This window comes from Leishmania martiniquensis, chromosome 15, assembly GCF_017916325.1.
Source record: "Leishmania martiniquensis isolate LSCM1 chromosome 15, whole genome shotgun sequence".
In the NCBI taxonomy this organism is placed as follows: domain Eukaryota; phylum Euglenozoa; class Kinetoplastea; order Trypanosomatida; family Trypanosomatidae; genus Leishmania; species Leishmania martiniquensis.
In genome coordinates, this window is record NC_090150.1 from 19,507 (window position 1) to 38,177 (window position 18,671).

The following is an 18,671-nucleotide window of genomic DNA, read 5'->3' on the forward strand; positions in this document are numbered from 1 at the left end:
GCATGCATGCATGCATGCATGTGTGTGCGTGTGTGTATGCGTCAGTGTTACTCTCAGGCAGGCATAGTTTCGCTCACCTTGTCCCTCCTCCTACCCTCCACAGGCTCACCTTCACCCGACCGCCACCACCCCTTGGTTGTAGATCCGTGTGCTCCATGCATTTATCCGTGTGCGTATGAGATTACGTACTGCGGCACCTTTGCTTTTTGTTTCTCCTTTTAGGATAAGTATGTGAGGACGGTGGCCCAAGGCAGCTCTGCATCGACCAGGGCGTTATGGTATACGGCGTAGACGTTAGCGCCGTTCTCCGCTGCGTGCAGGCTGTGCAGCAGGTTCATCACCGTCGTCGTGTCAAGGATGTTAAGCGTGCACCAGCGGGCGTACATCAGCCGCAGCTGCCGAACGCGTATACTCTTCCGTGGATTCGAGCCGGAGACGGAGAGTGTATGGTGCATAATGACCTCCATAGCCGCTATGGCCTGAAACAGCGCTCCAGAGCGGCGCTTGAGGATCTCACCAACCAGCTCGTCCACCTCCGCGGCCGACAGCAGGTTGGTGCCGTTCACCGTGATGGCAGAGCATGCCAAGAGAGCACCAATCACCTTTGCCATCTGTACCAGCTGCGAGACAGTGGAGCCATTGCCGGTCTCGGCGAGAGCGAGGCACACCAAAGCCTCCTTCCACGCCGCCGTGCGCTCGCTGGCATCGGTGCGGGCGCGGCGCAGCACCACGAACTCTGCATCGTCGGTCACCTTCTGAAACAGCATGCACTGGGACAGCGGATCATAGTGGCCAACGCTGCTGACGGACTCCGTTTGGGGACCATTGCGCATATTGGGTGTCGTAGGCGTACGGCATTGGGGTGAGGCGCAGGGGATGCCGTTCTCGGATACGTTGCTGACACTAAAGAAGTACGGTAGTAGCCGGAAGCGGCACTGCAGCGCAACGCGCAGAGTCGCTGCCTCGCTTTGCCGGTCGCAGATCGTGTTCAGGAGCGACACACCGATCGAAAAGGCGCTCTTGACAAGAGTGACCATCTGGTCGGTACCGTTCGAAGTGGTCAGGTCGTGCAGCATGACATTGAAAAGGCCCAAGTGCAGCAGGTTCTGCACCTCACCAATGTTCGGCAGCGTAGACACATCCGCAGCGTAGCAGCGCTGGATCATGTGGCCCACATTTTCAAACATGCGGGGGCACTGGTGGTATTCAGCCTTCTCAATATCGAAGCGAATCCACTCGATGATGGCGGAGATCAAGTCGCCGGGATGGAAGGAGGGGCAGAATGTGAGCAGTGAGGACAGCAACTCAGTGATGCGCTGCCGCTCTTCAAAGCGAGAGGTATCGGTGGTCACCTGCCGCAGCCACCACGTCAGACACAGCACCTTGTTCTTGAGACTCATCTCCTCAATGCCGTGCAGCACGGTCGTCTCCTCCCTGGGGTCGTTGAAGTTCTGCATGAGCTGCTGCGTGACCTCCTGGATGTTCACCACCTCCGTCGCACCCACCGTCGAGGTGCGGCTGCGCAGCAGCGAGGAGTGCAGTGAGGTGTCGCCGACGGTGCGAGGGGCGGACAGGTCGTTCGACGGACGACCATAGGCGGAGGTCGTGGACCGGCGCTCCGGTATGGGGCTCCGCACTGACACACTGAAGGAGGGGCGCAAATGCGGAGGGGTCAGCACTGCCGACTTCGGAGGAACGTAGGCGCGCGAAAAGGTGGGGCTGTTGCTGGGAGTAGAGGGGGAGGCAACGATGCTGGTGCCAAAACCGGCGTTTTCGCGGAACGCAACGGAGGCGGGGCGAGGCAGCGCAAAGTCGGAGTTCTGCGCCGGGATGTCGTCACTCGGGCTCATGATGGAGGACTGCAGAAAAGAGGCGCTGGTCATGCTGTCGACATGCTTCATGGACGACGAGCGCGGCAGGTCGTCGCACGAGTCCGCCTCACGCATCACCCGCTCGTTGGAGACCCACCCCTGCTTCTTGTTCAGGTCGCTCAGGTCCATCATGAGAAAGCGAATGCGGGGGCGCGGGTGCGAATTTTCCACCGCCTTGGCCACGCCGAGGTAGCGCGCCAGCAGAAGTGGACGGCGCTCCTTCAAAATTGGGCCGACTGTGCGGATGAGCGTCGAGAAGACCTCAAAGATGTAGTCCTCACGCTCGACAGGGTTGCTCGGGTCAAAGTCACCGACGAGCAGCTTGAACATATTCTCCACGACGCGCTCTGTCACGAGGTTGATCTTGAAAAGCTCACCCAGAAACTTGATGTTGCCAACAAGGCGGTTCTTTAGGCGGGTGCGCTTCATGCCCACCTCCTCCTCGCTGTACGGCTTGCCAGTAGTGCGGTCGACCTTCTCGTCAGCCGTGAGTTCTATGGGACGGCGGAACTCCTCGTCGCAGGTGTGAAGGAGCTCGCGGTTGATGCGGCTGCAGAAGAGGCGGTCGCGCAGCTCCGCCTCCAACTCGCGCTCGCTCTCCTTCATTTCGCACAGCTCACTGAAAAGGCGCGCATACAGCTCGCTGTACTCCGGCTCCTGCACTGCTTTGTCAAAGAACACCTTGACCACCTCGTGCAGCTCCGATTCATCCGCTTGGCGCAGCGGCAGCTGCAGCAGCTCCTGCAGTAGCTCCGTGAACTTCTGCGGGGTGACGCGGCTGAGCACTGACATCACCTTGTGGTGAACCTGCCGCACCGGCTTCGCGCGTGTTCGGCCCTTGAGCCCGGAGCCTAGCGCTCCGCGGCTGATGCCGTCCTCCGAGTTCAGCACCTCGCTCATCGACAGCTGCAGGTGCGTAGGCACCTTGAGCGTGGGCACCTCCAGGTACTGTTGCACGCACCAACGAAGAACGCCGTGAGGCGTGTGCGAGGCATCCTTGCGCACCGACATGAACATCCCGACCGGATACACGCGCGCTGCCGTGGCTACGTCCGTTATGGTGTGGAAGAAGGTGTGCACAGGCGTGCTGAGCGGGGAAAAGGGGGTGCTTTGCGTGCTGTCCATCGACAAGTCCGCCAGCGGTGTCAGCACAGGTGCACTTTTTGGCTTGACGTCGGGCGACTGTCCTAGCGCAGTCGGCGGTGCCAAAATAAAGCGGGGAGGAGTCAGCGGCTTCTTCTCCACGTCGGCACTTGTCGGGTACCACGGGCGAGCTGTAGCCGTCAGTGTCTTCTTGTGTGGTGGCACGCACTTGATGAACTTAGGCGGGCGGAAGACAGACTCGGTGCGGCGCTCCCTCTCGATGAGGGAGCGGCACCTCTGAGCCTCCATCAACATCTTCTCGTGAGCTGAACTGAGAGGCCGCAGCACAGGGAAGGGGGCGAGACAGAGAGACACACTCGCACGGGTGGCAAACGAAAGGAAGAAGAGCTGAGCAGCTGAGCAGGTGGAGCAAAGGCGCACGCGTATGTGCAGCGCACCAGTAAAGAGAGTGCGAGTGAAATAGTGAGGTGCGGCAAAGGAGACGGTGAGGAGAGAACAAAGGAGAGAAGATGCGGTGGGGTCAGAAAAACACGCGGCAAGCGTAGTTGGAGGAGGCCCCATGCACAAAATCAAGCGGTGAAGAGGCTACAGTCGCCATCTGCCAAAGAACATGGCACGAACCACGGTGCGAAAGACTGAACTCAGCAGAGAAGTATTACTAAGTCGTGCTGCATGCTTTGATGATCTGCTTCTTTTCCACAGCGAAAGACTTTCAGAAAGACGGGGCCGCGCACTGAGAGGTGCGCGCGATATCGCTGCAGCTCAGTGACCCACTGTCTGGAAGGACGCCAAAGGGCCTCCTACTCTTCTGCAGGCGGAAGTACCTCTTGTGGCGGCAGGGCCACGTGCCTACAACGTAGCGGGATGCCAGAACAATTCACCAGTACTGGCACTGTCGGCAGGGCGCTGCATGATGCTGCGTTCGAGAGGCCTGCAGAGGAGAAGACGTCTGTACCAATTCCTATGCTAGGGAGAGCGCCAGCGTCCTTTGAGGGTACTTCTCCTGGCCCTCACTCTGACCCCTGGTGTGCGGTGGGGTGGGGTGGGCCCGGGCCGCTGCTGAAAGGGGAACGCAGCTGGCGGCCACCGGCAGAGTGTGAGCGGCCGTCCGGCAACTTGGGCGGCGCTGTGTGGGCAGTGCTCGGTGGTGGTCGCCGTGCTCTGATGGCTGGGTCGGCGCCCTGCTCTACCGGGTGCCAGCCGGCTGCGTCGCACGAGGTGATGGGCCCGCGTGGCCGGCCTGGGGGAGGGAGCGGAGGGGAAAACGTGGAATTCCACCGACGTTGTGTGGCAGAATTGAGATGAAGAACGAAAAAAAATGTCCCTCAGATGGCAAGGGGGACTACTCTCTGTTGCTCGTGTGTGGCCGAGCGCAGCTTCGGCGCCGGTGCCGAAGAGTAAAGTCGAAGCGGATTCCTCCCTGGAGGGCACGACTGGTGTACGCGTGCGAAAAAGGAAGGCGCTACGGCGGCACTCACATTCGCCGCGTCACGGGTCCTTATCATCGGGAGCCTCATTCCCCCCCACCGCCTCCGGGGGAGAGCGTAGCATTAGCGGCGTACGTTCATGCGTCGCCAAAAGATCTGCTGCGTGCGCGCAGGTGTCCCTCAAGAGGCGTTGGAGTCCACTGAATGGTCCAGCAGATGTCGGTGGCACGGCGCATTCCAGCCCTGCCTTCTTCGCCCTTTCCTCCTCTTTGCGAGCAACCTCAAGTAGACGCTGAATCTGCGCTTCCTCCACAACGGGAGCCGCAGTCTGCGCCCAAGACGGGCGCAAAGCTGCAATAGATGGGGGCACGCCGTCAGTCGGGGCTATGGCGACGGCCTCTGCCTGCCGCTGCAGCGCACGGAGGCGCTCATTGACCGAGCGCAGGTGGTGCTTCCACCTTTCGTGCTCCCTCGCGTCCTGCATGTAAGCATTCCCAAGACCCGCGGCGGTTCTTGCGACGTTACGCCCTTCAGCAGCAGCAGCAGTCACAGCACTCATCGTGTCGTCGAGGTGCTGAAGCACGTCTTCCGTTTCCTCCACGCCACGGACGGCTGCATAGCGTCGCGCTTCTGTCTCAAGTGCAAGAAGGCGCTGCTGAGTCTCCGCATTCAGTACATACGGGCTCGAAAGTACAGCGGCGACGGCGGTGGAGCCCAGCAAAAGCTCAACACGGGTCGCCTCGCTTTCTGTCAAGCTCGACTGTGGCCGCACAGCGATCGCCGGCGGCCTGGCCGTAGGCAACTGCCTCGGTTGTGAGGGTCGCGTAGGTTGTGTGGAAAAGAGGCAATTCCGCTGGCGCGCCCTTGGATTGAGGCGAGCTGCGGCTCGCGTCTGCCACGCCGGATGTGACGGCGAGGGGCGTCGCAGTAGCCGGCTGGTTGGGTGACCTGCCGACGGAGCTGCGTCGCGAGACGACGGCGAGACAGTGGCAGCTGTAGATTCGTCGGTCCTCGCCGCCTCCCCTTCAGGAGTGGCAACACGCGCAGCGTCGCCTGCAAGCATCACCTCCGTCTGATCTCCGTCCTCTCGCAGAGAAGCTACATCCTCATCATCAGCGTCATCGATGGGCACCTGCACGTGTCCAGAAGGCCCAACGCGGATTTCGTAGCTGCACCCCTCGTTGTCGACCACAGTGATGAAAGTGTTGATCTCCCTCTGCAAGGCCTCCATGTGCGCCTCAATGTCCGCCACCGTCGTTACGGTGGCGCGTGGCCGCCCGAGAGGTGCGGTCTCGATATCACCATCACCCTCGGGACGTGAAGGAGGGCGGGCCGAGAGGTACCAAAGAATTTCACCATCCTCGATGTGCCGAATGTCCTCGACCGTGAACTCTGCGCAGAGGCCGCCTCTGGAAAGATGTACCGTCTTCTGCAAGGCAGCCTCCGCTTTGGCGACGGAGGACAAGGGCATAGGCAGCGGCCCTGCGTGTCCAGCAGAGCCCCCCACTTGTGGATTGTCATCTTGGGTCGCATCTCCTTCCGCATCACCGCTGATGGACGACAACATCGAGGAGTCACAAAGCGATGATGCTGAAGAGGATCCGCAAAGGGCGGCATCATGAATGGCGAGGCGAGACGCTATAACGTCGCGCCGCACCTTGGGCACACGGCCCGCGCTCACTATATCACAGTCCTCTACGTCTGTAGTCACTGCCGTGGGCGACAAACTCTTTTGTGCCTCTCGACTCATGATCTCATCGAGGTGGCAGCGGCCCACGGACGACTTACACCGCCCGCAAGGGCGCGAGGGCGTGGGAAGGAGATGGGGTCTCAAAGCGAAGGTGCCCCGTACAGGTGCGCGAAACGGCGACGGCTGCAAAGGCAGCCAGTGAGAATGGTGGGGGGAGGGTCACGTAGGTGGGAGAGAGAAAGAGAAGGCGTGAGTGGGTCATTAGATGTAAGGTGCCATACGTATACAACGGCTGTGCAGAGGCGGTGCAAAGGCGCAGCGGAAGGGACGTGCTGGGGGAAGGGAAAGGACAGTTGAGAACATGGAGAAGGCGACAGTTTTTTGTGGGTGTGGTGCCGTCCTTCGACAGAGGGGTGGAAAAGGGCGCGCGCTTCGTGTGGTGCTACTCGAAGAGCGCGCACTCTAATGCTCTCGTGCATTGGGCACTTGGACATGTGCCACTAACGACATTCGAAGGGTGTCTGTCAGTGCGCTTCATGACGCTATCGTTGCGGTTTGTCAGTTAACGTGGAGAGCGCCTTTGCGGACCCGCAGAGCACACATACAGCGACACACAGGGGAGCACTAATGCGCCGACATAAATCCTTCGAAGAGCGGCAAAAACGGTGGGGAGGACTAACCCGCACAGTGGTGCGCCGACGCTCTCCATCCTTCCGCGCAGCATCACCGCCACCTCCCCATCACACTTTGTATCACATCTACGAAAACGAAGGCAGGGGGTGAGAAAGAAGGGGCAAGAGGAGGAGTGAAGCACAAGCGGAGATGCAAAGAAAAGACGTCGGCAGCTGTGGCGTAGACACACATCCGGGGTGACAGTGGTATTATTTCTCTCGTCCCATGCAAGCACGCACACACACACACACAAACACGCACAGGAGAGCCTTGCCTCCCCCCTCCTTCCTCCTTCCCTTTCGTGCTTGGTCGTGTCTCCATCGAGCTCAGCGTGACTCACTGATGTCCACCGATGGAGACATGCATAGAGAGAAAGGCACACCAGCAAGCGAGAGTACATCGACCACGTATCAACTTCCCCTCTTCTCGCCGGCAGGAGCGTGCGCTGTGGCGCTCGGCTCGTCCATTTGAATCACAGGTGACGCGCCCGTGTACCAGTCGCTTCGCCCAGTGTTATCTAGCGCCGCCTCCTGCAGCTGCTTCACGCTGTCGTCCTCCGTGTCGCGAATGGTCACCTTGTACGAGACAGAGGGCTTGTCACCGTCCAGCTCCGCCTCCGTGGAGAGCAAGTCAGCGAGGGAGTCAGCCGACATGACCTCGTCGCCTTCTGCGGCACCAGTAGCAGCTCCATCGACGGCCTCACTGGTGCGCTCCACCGTAGCGACAAAGGCCTCGCCTGTTTGCACTCTCTCGCGCTTCTCCTTCGCCAGCAAAGTCACCTGGTGCGGAGTCAGCTGCTCCCTCTGCAGCTGCGTCAGCACCCCCATAATGACCGTAGCCTCACGCATGGAGATGTACTTGCCGGACAACTTTGCCTCCTCGGCCTGGATGGCGGCGACACGCTTCTTCACAGTGAGGTCGTCGTAGAACATCTGCAGCACTTGCTTGATAGCCACCGAGTGTGCTACACCCTTGCGCTTCAGTTCATAGTATTGCCGCTCCATTCGATCGAGCGGCTTGCGTACCCAGAACACGTTGTAGTACCGCATTCCCTCCGAGGCTAAGAGGCGGCTCTTGCGCGCCAACTCATTGCGGAGTGCGATGCGCTCGGCGCAAAGGTGGTCTGTGTCATCCTGCGTTGGCTCACTCGCATTATGCGGGTTGAGCGTCCTCTCTTGTTGAAAGTTGTGGTTGATGGGCGGAAACATGCGAAAGTGGCCGTACCATTCCGGCGGGATGTAGAAGCCAGTCCCCGCCAGTCGCCCCATGCGCTTCAGGTGCTCCCACGGCTCATACTTCTCATTCCAGGTGTCGAAGCGCGGCGCCACGCCCATGTTCTTAGGGATCTTGTACAAGCACCATGAAGAGCGCCGCATCGTGGATCGAAGAAGAGTGGGAGTGGATGGCTCAGTGACGATGACGTGGTACGAGAGAAAAAGAGACAGCGCGTGGTCAGAGCACAAACGCGTACACCCATGGACAGGCACCCTCACGTCACCGCGCGTCGCCCCCTCGGTCGAATGTGTCCCCCCCCCGTGGGGAGCGAAGGAGGGCAGCTGTGGTAAAGAGCGAGAAAGGGGTAAGGTGAAAGCAAGCTAAGGCTGTCAAGAGTAGGCAAAGAGGAGAGGACAGTGAAAGCAAACAAAGCGCAAACGGCAATCGCAACACGTCCCTCAGCCCTCACGACGACTCCGATGAGCACTAAGACGAGAGAAAAAAAAGACAGGAAAAATGACAAAGGTGTGGAACGCTTGCCAAGAAGTGCGACCACAGTAAACGCCCCTCACGGTCCATCGGCACCCGTACGATGCACCGCTGCTTCCGCCACGGCGACACGAGGGGCTCAGACGCGCAGAGAAAGCAGATGAGATAAGCGGAGACGGTGAGCAGCAGTAGTCCTGCACAGTCGAAGGGGGTGTCATGATGCGCGGGTGCGGGGAGCATGCGATAAAGGGGAGCGGGCGCGCACCTGCGCATATCGCCCATTCGTGCACCCTTAACCGGATACCGCAGGCGCACAGGCATCCACTAACTTGCTGAAAAGATGAGGCCAGCATTGGGGGAGGTACGGAAAGAGGGCGGCCTCCCTCACCACCACCGCCACCCCTGCACTGGTGCCATTTACTTTTGAGGATACTTCGCTCTTCTCTTTCCGTCCTTCCTTAGCCATAGCAAAAGAGATAAGGGGACCAGCGGAGGGGCGCGGTGAGTCGGGGGGGAGACATGGCAGCCATACCTCCGAGAGCCCCTTCTCCCCAGCCCCCGCTCAGCGCGCCCTCGCACTCAGCTACACGCCATTCCTCCGCTGCGGCGCCTCCTGTAGCATCAACAAACGCACCCGTAAAAATCTAACGATGACCACCGCGCCACTTTAGGTGAAGCAACCGGCTAGAAGCCCTCCCAAAGTCATAGTGAAGAGGAGTGAGCGCCGAGACAGTCCAACGTTCTCACTCAACCACAGCAACAAGCAGTGCATGAGTAAGCGTAAGAAAACAAGAGTCTTGGGCGAGGGAGGAGACGCCGGCGCGCACTTCAGCCACCCCACACAATCACCTGCAGAAGGGGAGGGGAGCGAGCTGTCAGGCGGTGAAGCGTGCTGTGCAGAACCCTCTCCCCGCGTTACCCAACCCCCTCTATGGACTCGTACCCGTGGGTGTGTTTGCTCTCCACCACCGCCGCCACACCGCTCCATCTCAGTTATGAGAGCTGCCGTAACGCAGCGTTGCTCACGTGTGCCAAGCGCACCCACTCCACATCCCCAGACATCAACACAAACACAGACGCACTTTATATAGGAGCTGAACGGCAAAAGACGTAAGCGGACGCGCACCTCCCTGCCCATACATACGTATCCACTGGCGGCGACGCCAAGACGCAATCGCTGCCCTCGAGCCACACCTGAGCCTAGCAGGCAGCCCGCAAGAAGTGCGCAGAGGGCCGAGACAAGGAACGGAGAAAGGTGGGCGGGGGGAGGGGGGGCGCAACGGGAGAGGCAGCGCAGAGCAGTGAATGCCAGAAGAGAGGGAGTAAAGTAAGCGCATTCGCCACCGATGCGACCTACATATCCCGTATAAACTCCTGCCCCACCCGCCCCCAGCTGCCCGCCGTCCACCGCACGCACACAGAGCGGGCCACAGCACCTCACAAGATGAACTTCTTGATATCGACCTTCTTTACCATCTTCTCCACAGCCTTCCTCACGTAGGCAGCATCGATGACAAACTTCTCGCTCTTCCGCTCCGGTCCCTCAAAGCTGATCTCCTCCACAACCTTTTCTGTGATCGTGATGAGGCGGCGCGCACCAATATTCTGAACGGTGGAGTTGATGTACGCGGCGATGCTAGCAATCTCCCACAGCGCATCATCTTCAAAGATAAGGTCGACGCCCTCAGTTGCCATCATCGCCTTGTGTTGCGCGATAAGGTTAAACCGAGGTTCCGTGATAATGCGGTGAAAGTCATCCTTGCTCAACTGCTGAAGCTCGACGCGGATAGGTAAACGGCCCTGGAGCTCTGCCAGCATGTCGGACGGTTTGACGCTGTGGAAAGCGCCGCTGCAGATGAAAAGGATTTTGTCCGTCTTCACCTGCACGTTGAACTTTGTCGACACAGTCGTCCCTTCTACCAATGGCAGCAGATCCTGCTGGACGCCCTCGGCGGAAGCCTGGTGGCCCTTGTACCCACCCGCCGCCGTCACGATCTTGTCGATCTCGTCTATGACGACGATCCCGTCTTCCTCGCAGGCGCGCAGCGCCTCGGCCGTGACGTCCTCGGTGTCCATCATCTTGTCCAACTCCTCCTGCAACACAGCTGGAAAGGCGTCCTTGATCTTCATCACTTTCTTCACCGTCTGCTGGCGCTGCCCGCCCATCATGGAGGGGATGTCGAGAGAGATGAAGACGCCCTCGCCGCTGGCCGTCTTGGGCTTCTCTTTCTTCTCTTGCAGCTCGACCATGACTTCGATGTCGTCCAGCGCGCCGCTGCGCAGGTGCTCGCGGAAGCCGTCCGACACGCCAGCCAAAGACTTGAGAATGCGGTCTTCGGCCTTCACCTTCGCCTCCTCCTCATGCTGGCGACGGATGTTCTGCTTTGTCTGCGACAGGGACGCCTTGTAGAGGTCCTCAATGATGCTCTCCACGTCGCGGCCGTGGAAGCCGACTTCCGTGAACTTGGTGGCCTCCACCTTGACGAACGGGGCATCGACGAGCTTCGCCAGACGGCGGGCGATCTCCGTCTTGCCCACGCCAGTCGGGCCAATCATCAAGATGTTTTTCGGCGCAATCTCCTCGCGAATGTCGCTCGGCACCTGATGACGACGCCAGCGATTACGTAGTGCCACCGACACAGCTTTCTTGGCTTCGCTCTGACCGACAATGTAGCGGTCCAGCTCCTTCATGAGCTCTCGCGGGCGCATGTCCCGGATGAGAGTCTTGGAACTTGGATTTGTGGCAGGGGCGGTCGGCGCAGGGGCAGGGGCGGCAGCGGCGGCCGTGCTGCAGCACCGTCCGGCGGTGAGGAACGTGTGCGAAGACGCAGCAGAGCCAGCCGCAACGCTGGAACGGCGAGTCAGTGAGAGGGCACGGCGCATTGGAGGAGGAGGGGCAGAGGCGGAAGGCAACCAGCGGCAAAGCGGCGAGTTGAGGGGCCTCCCCGTGTCTTCCTCAGAGAAGGAAGGTGCGGAAGAGAAGGGTGGGGAGGACGGATGACGCTTCGGGGTGTGTGACGCCAGCGGAGCTGCCGGTACGGGGACGATGGAGAGGAAAAGCGCGCGAGAGAAGTCAAAGGAAGCACAAGAGGCTCTTAAAATCGCTGAAACCAACACAAATAAAGCAGTGCAACACAAAAAGGGGCGAGAGAGCAGTGGCAGCGGCGGAGGGGAGAGAGGGGGAGATACCACGCCGTTGCAGAGACAGACGGACAGAAATGGCTGCTGAGCTTCTTCTCGCCAGCACACACTTTGAAAGGAACGCTGCACGCGCAGAGGCGTACAGACGGGTATGGTGGCCAATCAAAAATAGAAGAGAGGGTGCGTGCGCGTTTGTTGGTGTGAACGCCAAAGTGTATGGGTGTGTATTTTCGAGTGGATGTGTGCGCAGGGGCAACAGGAGAAAAGGTGAGCAGCCGCAAGAGCTCCGGGTCACAGCGAGGGTGAGGGAGAGGGCGCGACACACAACAAAACGTATTCGACTCTGCATTGAGTGGTGCGGAGTGTGCAGGAGAGAGAGAGCGCCGAAACAGCAGAGAAGTGAAGAGAGGAGCGGAGAGTGCGACAAGAGGGGGGAAGGCAAAGGCGCGGAAGCGACGGTGGCGGCAGCAGCAGCAGCAGCCACACCGGCAGCCACCGATCGGCAGCACACTGCCAACAAGAGCGGCGCAACGCTCTGTTTCCTTGCACTCGCAGGTGCAGAGATAAGCGCTCAAGCATTGCCCTGCCACCCCCGTACGCCCAGCGGCAGCTTCCTTGGCGTCACCTCTACGTGATTGTCTGCTTCCCGTTCCAGCGGTGCATGATGAAAAGGAGGCGAAGGTGTATGCCCGCAATGAGCGGACGCCTACGCTGTGCAGCGGTGCTCTGTCAGTGTGTCCTTCGCTCCACTGCATCCGCAGCAATTGGATCGGCCCGCAGGCGCTACCACGTCAGGCACTGACTGGGGCTACGCCAGCAAGCGCACCAGCGCTCAAGTTTGTGCGCGGCTGCATCAGCGTGTTGCCACCGCCCGAGTGCGGGAGGTAAAGAAAACGTGGGTGAAACGGGCCCGGCGCGTCTAGCAGAGTCTGTCTGTGTGTGTGTGTGTGTGTGACAACAAGCACACAGCAGAGAAGCGAAGTATGCCAGCGACAGCAAAAGGTGGTGGCAGCGAGGCACAAAAAGAGCGTATCGGGAAGCGGAGATGAGATGGGGGAGTGCGAAACAGTCTATGTGGGGGCCGTCAAGGAGTCCCACACACACACCCTACCTCCGAAAAGCGTCGCGGTTAGCAGACACCCCCTCACGCAGATGTGTATGTGAAACGCTGTCCTTTCGACCGAGGCCCTTCCTCTATTACCTCCACATGCGCTCTGACGGTCCCTCCGATGCCGTCTCGCTGCGCTCCCCACACCCATCCATCCGGCACCTCTAAATGTCGTTGCTAAAGAGTAGGTGCTGCTTCTTGCGCTTCAGAGGCGCCATGGAGCGGCACTTGTGGTAGAGGCGCACCAGCGTGGAGTGCAGTAGCCACTTGTGCCGCTGCAGCACCTTGGCTGTATACGTGTCACGAGAGCTTACGCCCAGTTCGTGCTGGAGGATGTTGAAGTAGGCCGCCGAGTGCAGTCCTGCACCGCCCTCGCTGTACACGTTGGCCAGCGCGGCGTTATCCTTCACCAACGCATCCTCTTTCGCGCGCATTGCCTCCGCCCCTTCAGGGAGCAGCACACGCTGGGTGAAAGCGTACGCGATGAAGCGCGCCTGTGCCTCGAACAGTAGAAAGGGAGGAAGCAGGTCCTTTTGGTGGCCCACCAGCGCCAACGACGGTTCGGCAGACCAGAGCGTGCCCATGTACAGGCCATGGCGGCTAGCAGACGGCACACCGCATGCTGCGCTGCCCGAGAAGCATGATGGAGTCGATGAGGCGCACGAGGTGAGCAAAGGCTGATCCTCCTCCAGGACACGGCGCACATCGGGGTGCAGAAAAGGATATCGACGGGTGTACCCTGTGGCGCAGATAACAGCGTCGACATTATCGACGAATACCTCCGAAGACGGCGCCAACGGCGACTTACCACGGCGGCCGACCCGCTCTGCAGCCTCCACCACAAAGTCCGCAGTGCTCCGCCGCACAGACGGATCGGCGGCGAACCGAAGCCCACGCCCGTCATTGTCAAGCGGCAATCCCACCACTGGGATGCCCTCCAGCCGCATATTGCGGTACCGCAGCCACTTGCGCACCACATCGCTCGCCACGTGCACATCGTGGCGCAGCCATGGGAGCCGCGCCGCAAGTCCAACGAGGCGCGTCACAGCATCGGCGGCAACCCGCATATCCGACACCTCCTTAGCCGCTTGCCCACGTCTCAGCTGCGCCGCTGCATTGTCCCTCCAGTGCGCAGCAATATGAGAGGAGCGCGCCAACCCTGCCTGCAGATCAGATGAGCCCGCGAAGGGGGCCTGCACAGTGATGCTCTGGAGCACCTCGGCCCCCATCCGCTTTAGCTCGACACAGTAGTCGTAAGCAGAGACGCCGCTGCCGACGACGACGACGCGCTTCCTGTGAAACGCGCGGAAGTCTTTCACGTGTGCGGCGTGGTGTACCTCTCCTCCCTCACGCACGAACCCCTCGAGCGCCTCCCGCATCCCAGCAGGGAACCGCACCTCCTGTGTCTGTCCCGTGCACACGCACACCTTGTCAAAGGACCACTCCATAACATCTCCGTTGATGACGTTCACAGATATAACCTTCCACACGCGGTCCACCGGGTCAAAGCGGGCGGACTCTACCTTCGTGTTGAACCGCGTGAGACCACGCACGCCCTTCTGCGCGGCGTAGCGATGCATGTAATGGAGCACCGCCGTGTGGTGCGGAAACTGCGCAACGGTATAATCGAAGCGCACATCGCTGAACGCCATCAGCTCCTTGGGCAGCACGCAGCGCATCGACGGATAAATGGGCGAAACACACCCGCGGCTGGAGAAGATATCCCGGGCGTTGCTGGCCCAAATGCCCCCTGGCCTGGGGGCGATATCAAAGCATGTGACAAGCAGCCCGCTCTGCCGCAGCACCGTGCTGGCCACCATTCCAGCTGGGCCGCAGCCGATCACTGCGCACGATTGCATGGTGTCACGAGCACCACCCTTCCACAGAAGCGATGCCTCAGCAGCGCGCCTTGGAAGCTTCCGATCCTATGGAGGCCCTCTTGATAACAAAAGGTTTTTGCCACGCAGCACAACGCGGAAGAAAAGCGGTTGGATGCGATATCTGAGGCAGAAGCAGCAGCAGCCTATGCAGCTGCGCAAATCACGCGAGGGATATGAAGAGCTTGTCCTGCCCCTTCGCACATGAAAATCAAAAAAAAACATGGAGCGTTTGGACACTGATGATGTGGACGAGAGCAGATGGCACGTGCATCAGCGCCAAAGGGAACGGCACATGGACTTCCCCGTCAAGCGTACGCTCGACGGGCATTGCGTCAATACTGCAGCTCTGGCACAGCATTCAAGTTGGTCAGCACACAAGAGCAGAGCGCTTCACACACATTCCTTCACGGCTTCCATCTCTCAGGTGCGAATGCCCGTGCCAAGAGGCTATGGGAGGCTTGTAGGGGGGGGGGTAGAACAGTAGGGCAGCAGTCACGTGCGCCTGCCGAGGATCGTGATGCGGTACGTACGAGCCTTCCCTTCATCACACCCCCTTCTTTCTTCGTTGAGAAAGAAAAGAGTTCGGAAGCCCCCGTGCAGCGCAGCGCGTTGCTGTCGGAGAATAGTACACATCAGGTCGAGTAGTGCGCGGTGAAGGACCTAACACACAGAAGAAGAGGAGTAGGGGCGCAAACGAAGGCGGACACGAGACAGCCAAAGTGTCAAGTGCCACCCCAACGGAGCCGTCAATGGTCTGTGCACGTGTCTCTCAGACTTACGCCTGCCCTCTCGCCCGCCAGCTGGCTGTTGAGTCACGCTTCCAGTGGTCTTTGTGTGGCGTCGCTCTCACCACCTACCATGAAGGCATGTCTAGCCCGGTGCGGATGCAGCGACCGCTTCAGGGGGATGAAGCAGGAACGAAGGGAAAAAGATGTGAGTCGGTGCGGGAACCCAAACACATACACACGTGCGCATGTACATGTGCGCGCATATGCAGATCGCACCACGCAGCAGACCTCCGCGGTCGCCTGTTCACGCACTACTGCATGGCTTCGCGGCAGCCGCTGTAAGGGACACAAAGTAGCCGCCCACAGGCGTCGGCTGGTGCCGCATCGTTTCCTCCGCCTCCGAGAGCAAAGCGCCTGTCACACCGGCCAATCGGCGCAGCGTGATTCGCCGCTCCTGCTCTACCGACGGCTGTGGGCGAATAACACCCATCACAGCGGAAGAAATGAAGTTGCGCACTTCGATGCCGCCAACATACCGCTGGAACACCTCGCCCCTCTGCACTGCATGCGTGAGGTGGGCGAGCTGGGCCTCCGCTGCGATGAGCCGCTGCTGCTCAGCCGAGTCTTCCCATTTCCTCTTCTTTTCAGCTGCCTTTGTTTTCGCTGCCGAGGAGGCCGGAGCACGAGTCGCCGATGCCGCCGCCTCCAGCGATGCTGCCGGTGCAACTCGCCGGCCCAGCTCCTGCCCGTTGCGGTCCGGCGCGCCGTACAGCATCCACACCTCCACGCCACCCCCGCTGCACAGGTCCACGGTTCCCTCGAAAGCGGCGCTGCAGAGCTCAAAGGGCAAAAACGCAAGAAGCTTGCGGGCGGCCGTCGCTGCAACGAGCTGCACAATAGCAACTGCCAACACGTTGCTGCACGACGGCATCACGCGAAAGGCGTGCCGTCCTGGCGCCACCTGCGAGCACAGCGGAGTCATCAGGCGGCAGATTGATGGCGAAAAGTACTGGCGCGGCAACACTGGGCAACTGCTCGGCGTGAAGTCCACGCGGATGTCGTACGAGACCACCGGCGTGAAAGCCGTCTCTCCAGCGACAGTGATTACGGCGCTGTATGGGTCAGCTCGGATTGGCCGCGCACCGACAACTAGTACATAGTAGCCCGCCTGTGGGACGGTGAGCGTAAATGTGTCTGTGTCGGTGCTCTCTTCCCTCTGATGCCACACCCACTCCGCCCCAAGGGGTGTTGTCTGCGAAAGATCCTCAGGAAGACTTCGCAACGTGCCTGCGTACAGAACGCAGCACAGCTCCGTCCTGCTGGAGGAAGGATTCACCAGCGACACGTAAGACGGAGATTCGCTAGCGAGGAAGGCGCCATGCGTCATGTGAGAGCACAGCTGCAGACCATAGTGGTGGAAAGCGGGCGTGAGGTGCGGCCGCACGGCCCATTGCATTGCCTTCATAGTCGTCCGCGTCAGTGACTTCGCGGGTATTGTCGGGAGGTGAGAAGCGAGGAAGGCGGTGGGGTGAGCAAAGAAGAAAAAATCACGCCGCAGCTTCTCGGAGGTGCTGGGAAGCAGCAGAAGCGGCTCCAGCGACGGCGCTGGCCCTGCCCCCGCCGGCAACGGCGATGTCGGTGCGGCCGCCTTGCCCCGAATCCCTGCGTTGCGTTCCCGCTGCCCTTTGTCCGCCTCTGCTGACGCCCCAGGCGACGGTACATCTACAGAGGGCGGTGCACTACGAAGCACCCCGTTAGATAAGGCAGCCGAAACATCGACAAGGTACCGCGTCCCTTCCACCGACACAATGTTCCAACTCCATTCAAACGACTCCTCCGGCGCCGCGCCCTTCAGTTGGCCCACTACCACTTCGGACGAGACGCCGACGCTGGCAAGCATGCGCATGTAAACGTCGGCCAAAACCGGCGCGGGCGCGCGCCGCGTCTGTAGGGCGACTGCCACTGGATCAAGGGGTACCGAAGGCTCTAACGCTATCGCCGCTTCCTTGGCCTTGCGCGCCGCGCGGGTGGGTTTGCGCTCTAACGACCTTGCCTGCTGCGAGGTCTGTTGGCCGCCGGTCAAGCCTCGCCTACTCTCCTCCTTCGCCTCCTCGCAGACCCCCGGCACGCCAACCTGCAATGCCATGTTAGAGCACAGCCACACATACACGCATCGCGCCTTCATGATGGCGCACTGTGCGGAGGTCTGCCGCCATGTGACAGTTGTGAAGGGGACAGCAAGCTGCTCTGCGATGGCCGACCACTCCGTGGCGTCGTGCATCGGACCCACAGTGTTGCAGCGCAGATCCGCCTCGCACCGCAGGGCCTCTGGTAAACCCCAACCAGCGTCTTCGACAGGCTCGCAAGGGGTGCCCGCCTCCGCCGTCCTGCACTGAATCCCGTCCAGTGGGGTCTCTTTCTTGTACGCCGGCTTGGTGCAGTCACACGCCGCCACCACCGTCCGGGGGGCATGCACGGCCCTGCTTTCGCGCTCCATGCTAAACCCAAAATGGTGCAGATAGTCAGCGTAGCGACTAGGTGGCATCCGCGCCGCGGTTTCTTCCGGCACACGCGTGTATGCCTCGTAGAGCGAGGCGCCGTACTGAAGGAGGGCAAGAGGCGACGAAGAGGCGGCCGTTGTGGCGGAGGCGGCCTCTTCCTCCTTCGCCATTTTTTCCTTCCTTCCCACGGCGGCAGCGCCCAGTGCCCTCATAGTTTGAGCAAAATGAGGGAGGCGGTAGCGAAAGCGCTGTGATGGTGCGTGGGCCGCTACTGCAACGCCCCGATGAAACAGTAAAAGGTAGAGATGTCCTGTTCTCCGCCCGAGTGCACGGCAGCCACAGGGAAAGAGAGGGAGGGAGGGGAGAAGGGGGCATATGGAATGCGCGAGCGTAAACAGCGGAGCCAACGGGCGGGGGGAAGGAGGAGGTGGAGAGGAAAGAATGCAAAGTAAGCGGAAGATGGTCACCTGGCGTCGGCACAGACAAAAAGAAGACATGCGCGTCAGCCGCCCCCAACATTTCCTGCAAAGTTCTGCGCTTTCGTGTGTGTGGGCATTCTCCTGCTGAGCAGGTCGAAGCACCCCTTGCCGACAGCTAACCACTCGCGCTGACCTCCTCAGCGGATGCCAAGCTGGAAGCGTCACGCTGCCCTTCCCGCCAGCATCATCCCTGCAAGAGTCCCGCGCAAACAGCGAGCGAACCCCCCCCACCCCACCCACGGAGCAGATGGCACGGGAGAGCAAGAGAGACGAGGCAGAATGGGGAAAGCCCTTCGCTCTTCGTGTTTCTCTGCACTTTTCCTGCATTCTGTGCAAGGTGGTTACCTCACGGTGCTGGCGGAAGCG

General features: G+C 60.5%; 6 protein-coding genes across 6 annotated transcripts; all 6 read right to left on the reverse strand.

The window, feature by feature from the left end:
* Positions 1-218: 218 nt before the first annotated feature.
* On the reverse strand, positions 219-3,269 carry LSCM1_06815 (uncharacterized protein; the record flags this gene model as incomplete). The annotated part of the gene is made up of 1 exon (XM_067324220.1): positions 219-3,269. One exon carries the CDS (start codon positions 3,267-3,269, stop codon positions 219-221), a length of 3,051 nt encoding a protein of 1,016 aa, XP_067179891.1.
* A 1,194-nt stretch (positions 3,270-4,463) lies between these two features.
* On the reverse strand, positions 4,464-6,152 carry LSCM1_06816 (uncharacterized protein; the record flags this gene model as incomplete). Its single annotated transcript, XM_067324221.1, has 1 exon — positions 4,464-6,152. The coding sequence occupies one exon, from the start codon at positions 6,150-6,152 to the stop codon at positions 4,464-4,466; it is 1,689 nt and encodes a 562-aa protein (XP_067179892.1).
* A 1,022-nt stretch (positions 6,153-7,174) lies between these two features.
* On the reverse strand, positions 7,175-8,140 carry LSCM1_06817 (uncharacterized protein; the record flags this gene model as incomplete). Its single annotated transcript, XM_067324222.1, has 1 exon — positions 7,175-8,140. One exon carries the CDS (start codon positions 8,138-8,140, stop codon positions 7,175-7,177), a length of 966 nt encoding a protein of 321 aa, XP_067179893.1.
* Positions 8,141-9,905: 1,765 nt separating this feature from the next.
* LSCM1_06818 (uncharacterized protein) lies at positions 9,906-11,351 on the reverse strand (the record flags this gene model as incomplete). The annotated part of the gene is made up of 1 exon (XM_067324223.1): positions 9,906-11,351. One exon carries the CDS (start codon positions 11,349-11,351, stop codon positions 9,906-9,908), a length of 1,446 nt encoding a protein of 481 aa, XP_067179894.1.
* A 1,530-nt stretch (positions 11,352-12,881) lies between these two features.
* Positions 12,882-14,576, reverse strand: LSCM1_06819 (uncharacterized protein; the record flags this gene model as incomplete). The annotated part of the gene is made up of 1 exon (XM_067324224.1): positions 12,882-14,576. One exon carries the CDS (start codon positions 14,574-14,576, stop codon positions 12,882-12,884), a length of 1,695 nt encoding a protein of 564 aa, XP_067179895.1.
* Positions 14,577-15,629: 1,053 nt separating this feature from the next.
* LSCM1_06820 (uncharacterized protein) lies at positions 15,630-18,038 on the reverse strand (the record flags this gene model as incomplete). Its single annotated transcript, XM_067324225.1, has 1 exon — positions 15,630-18,038. One exon carries the CDS (start codon positions 18,036-18,038, stop codon positions 15,630-15,632), a length of 2,409 nt encoding a protein of 802 aa, XP_067179896.1.
* Positions 18,039-18,671: the final 633 nt, after the last annotated feature.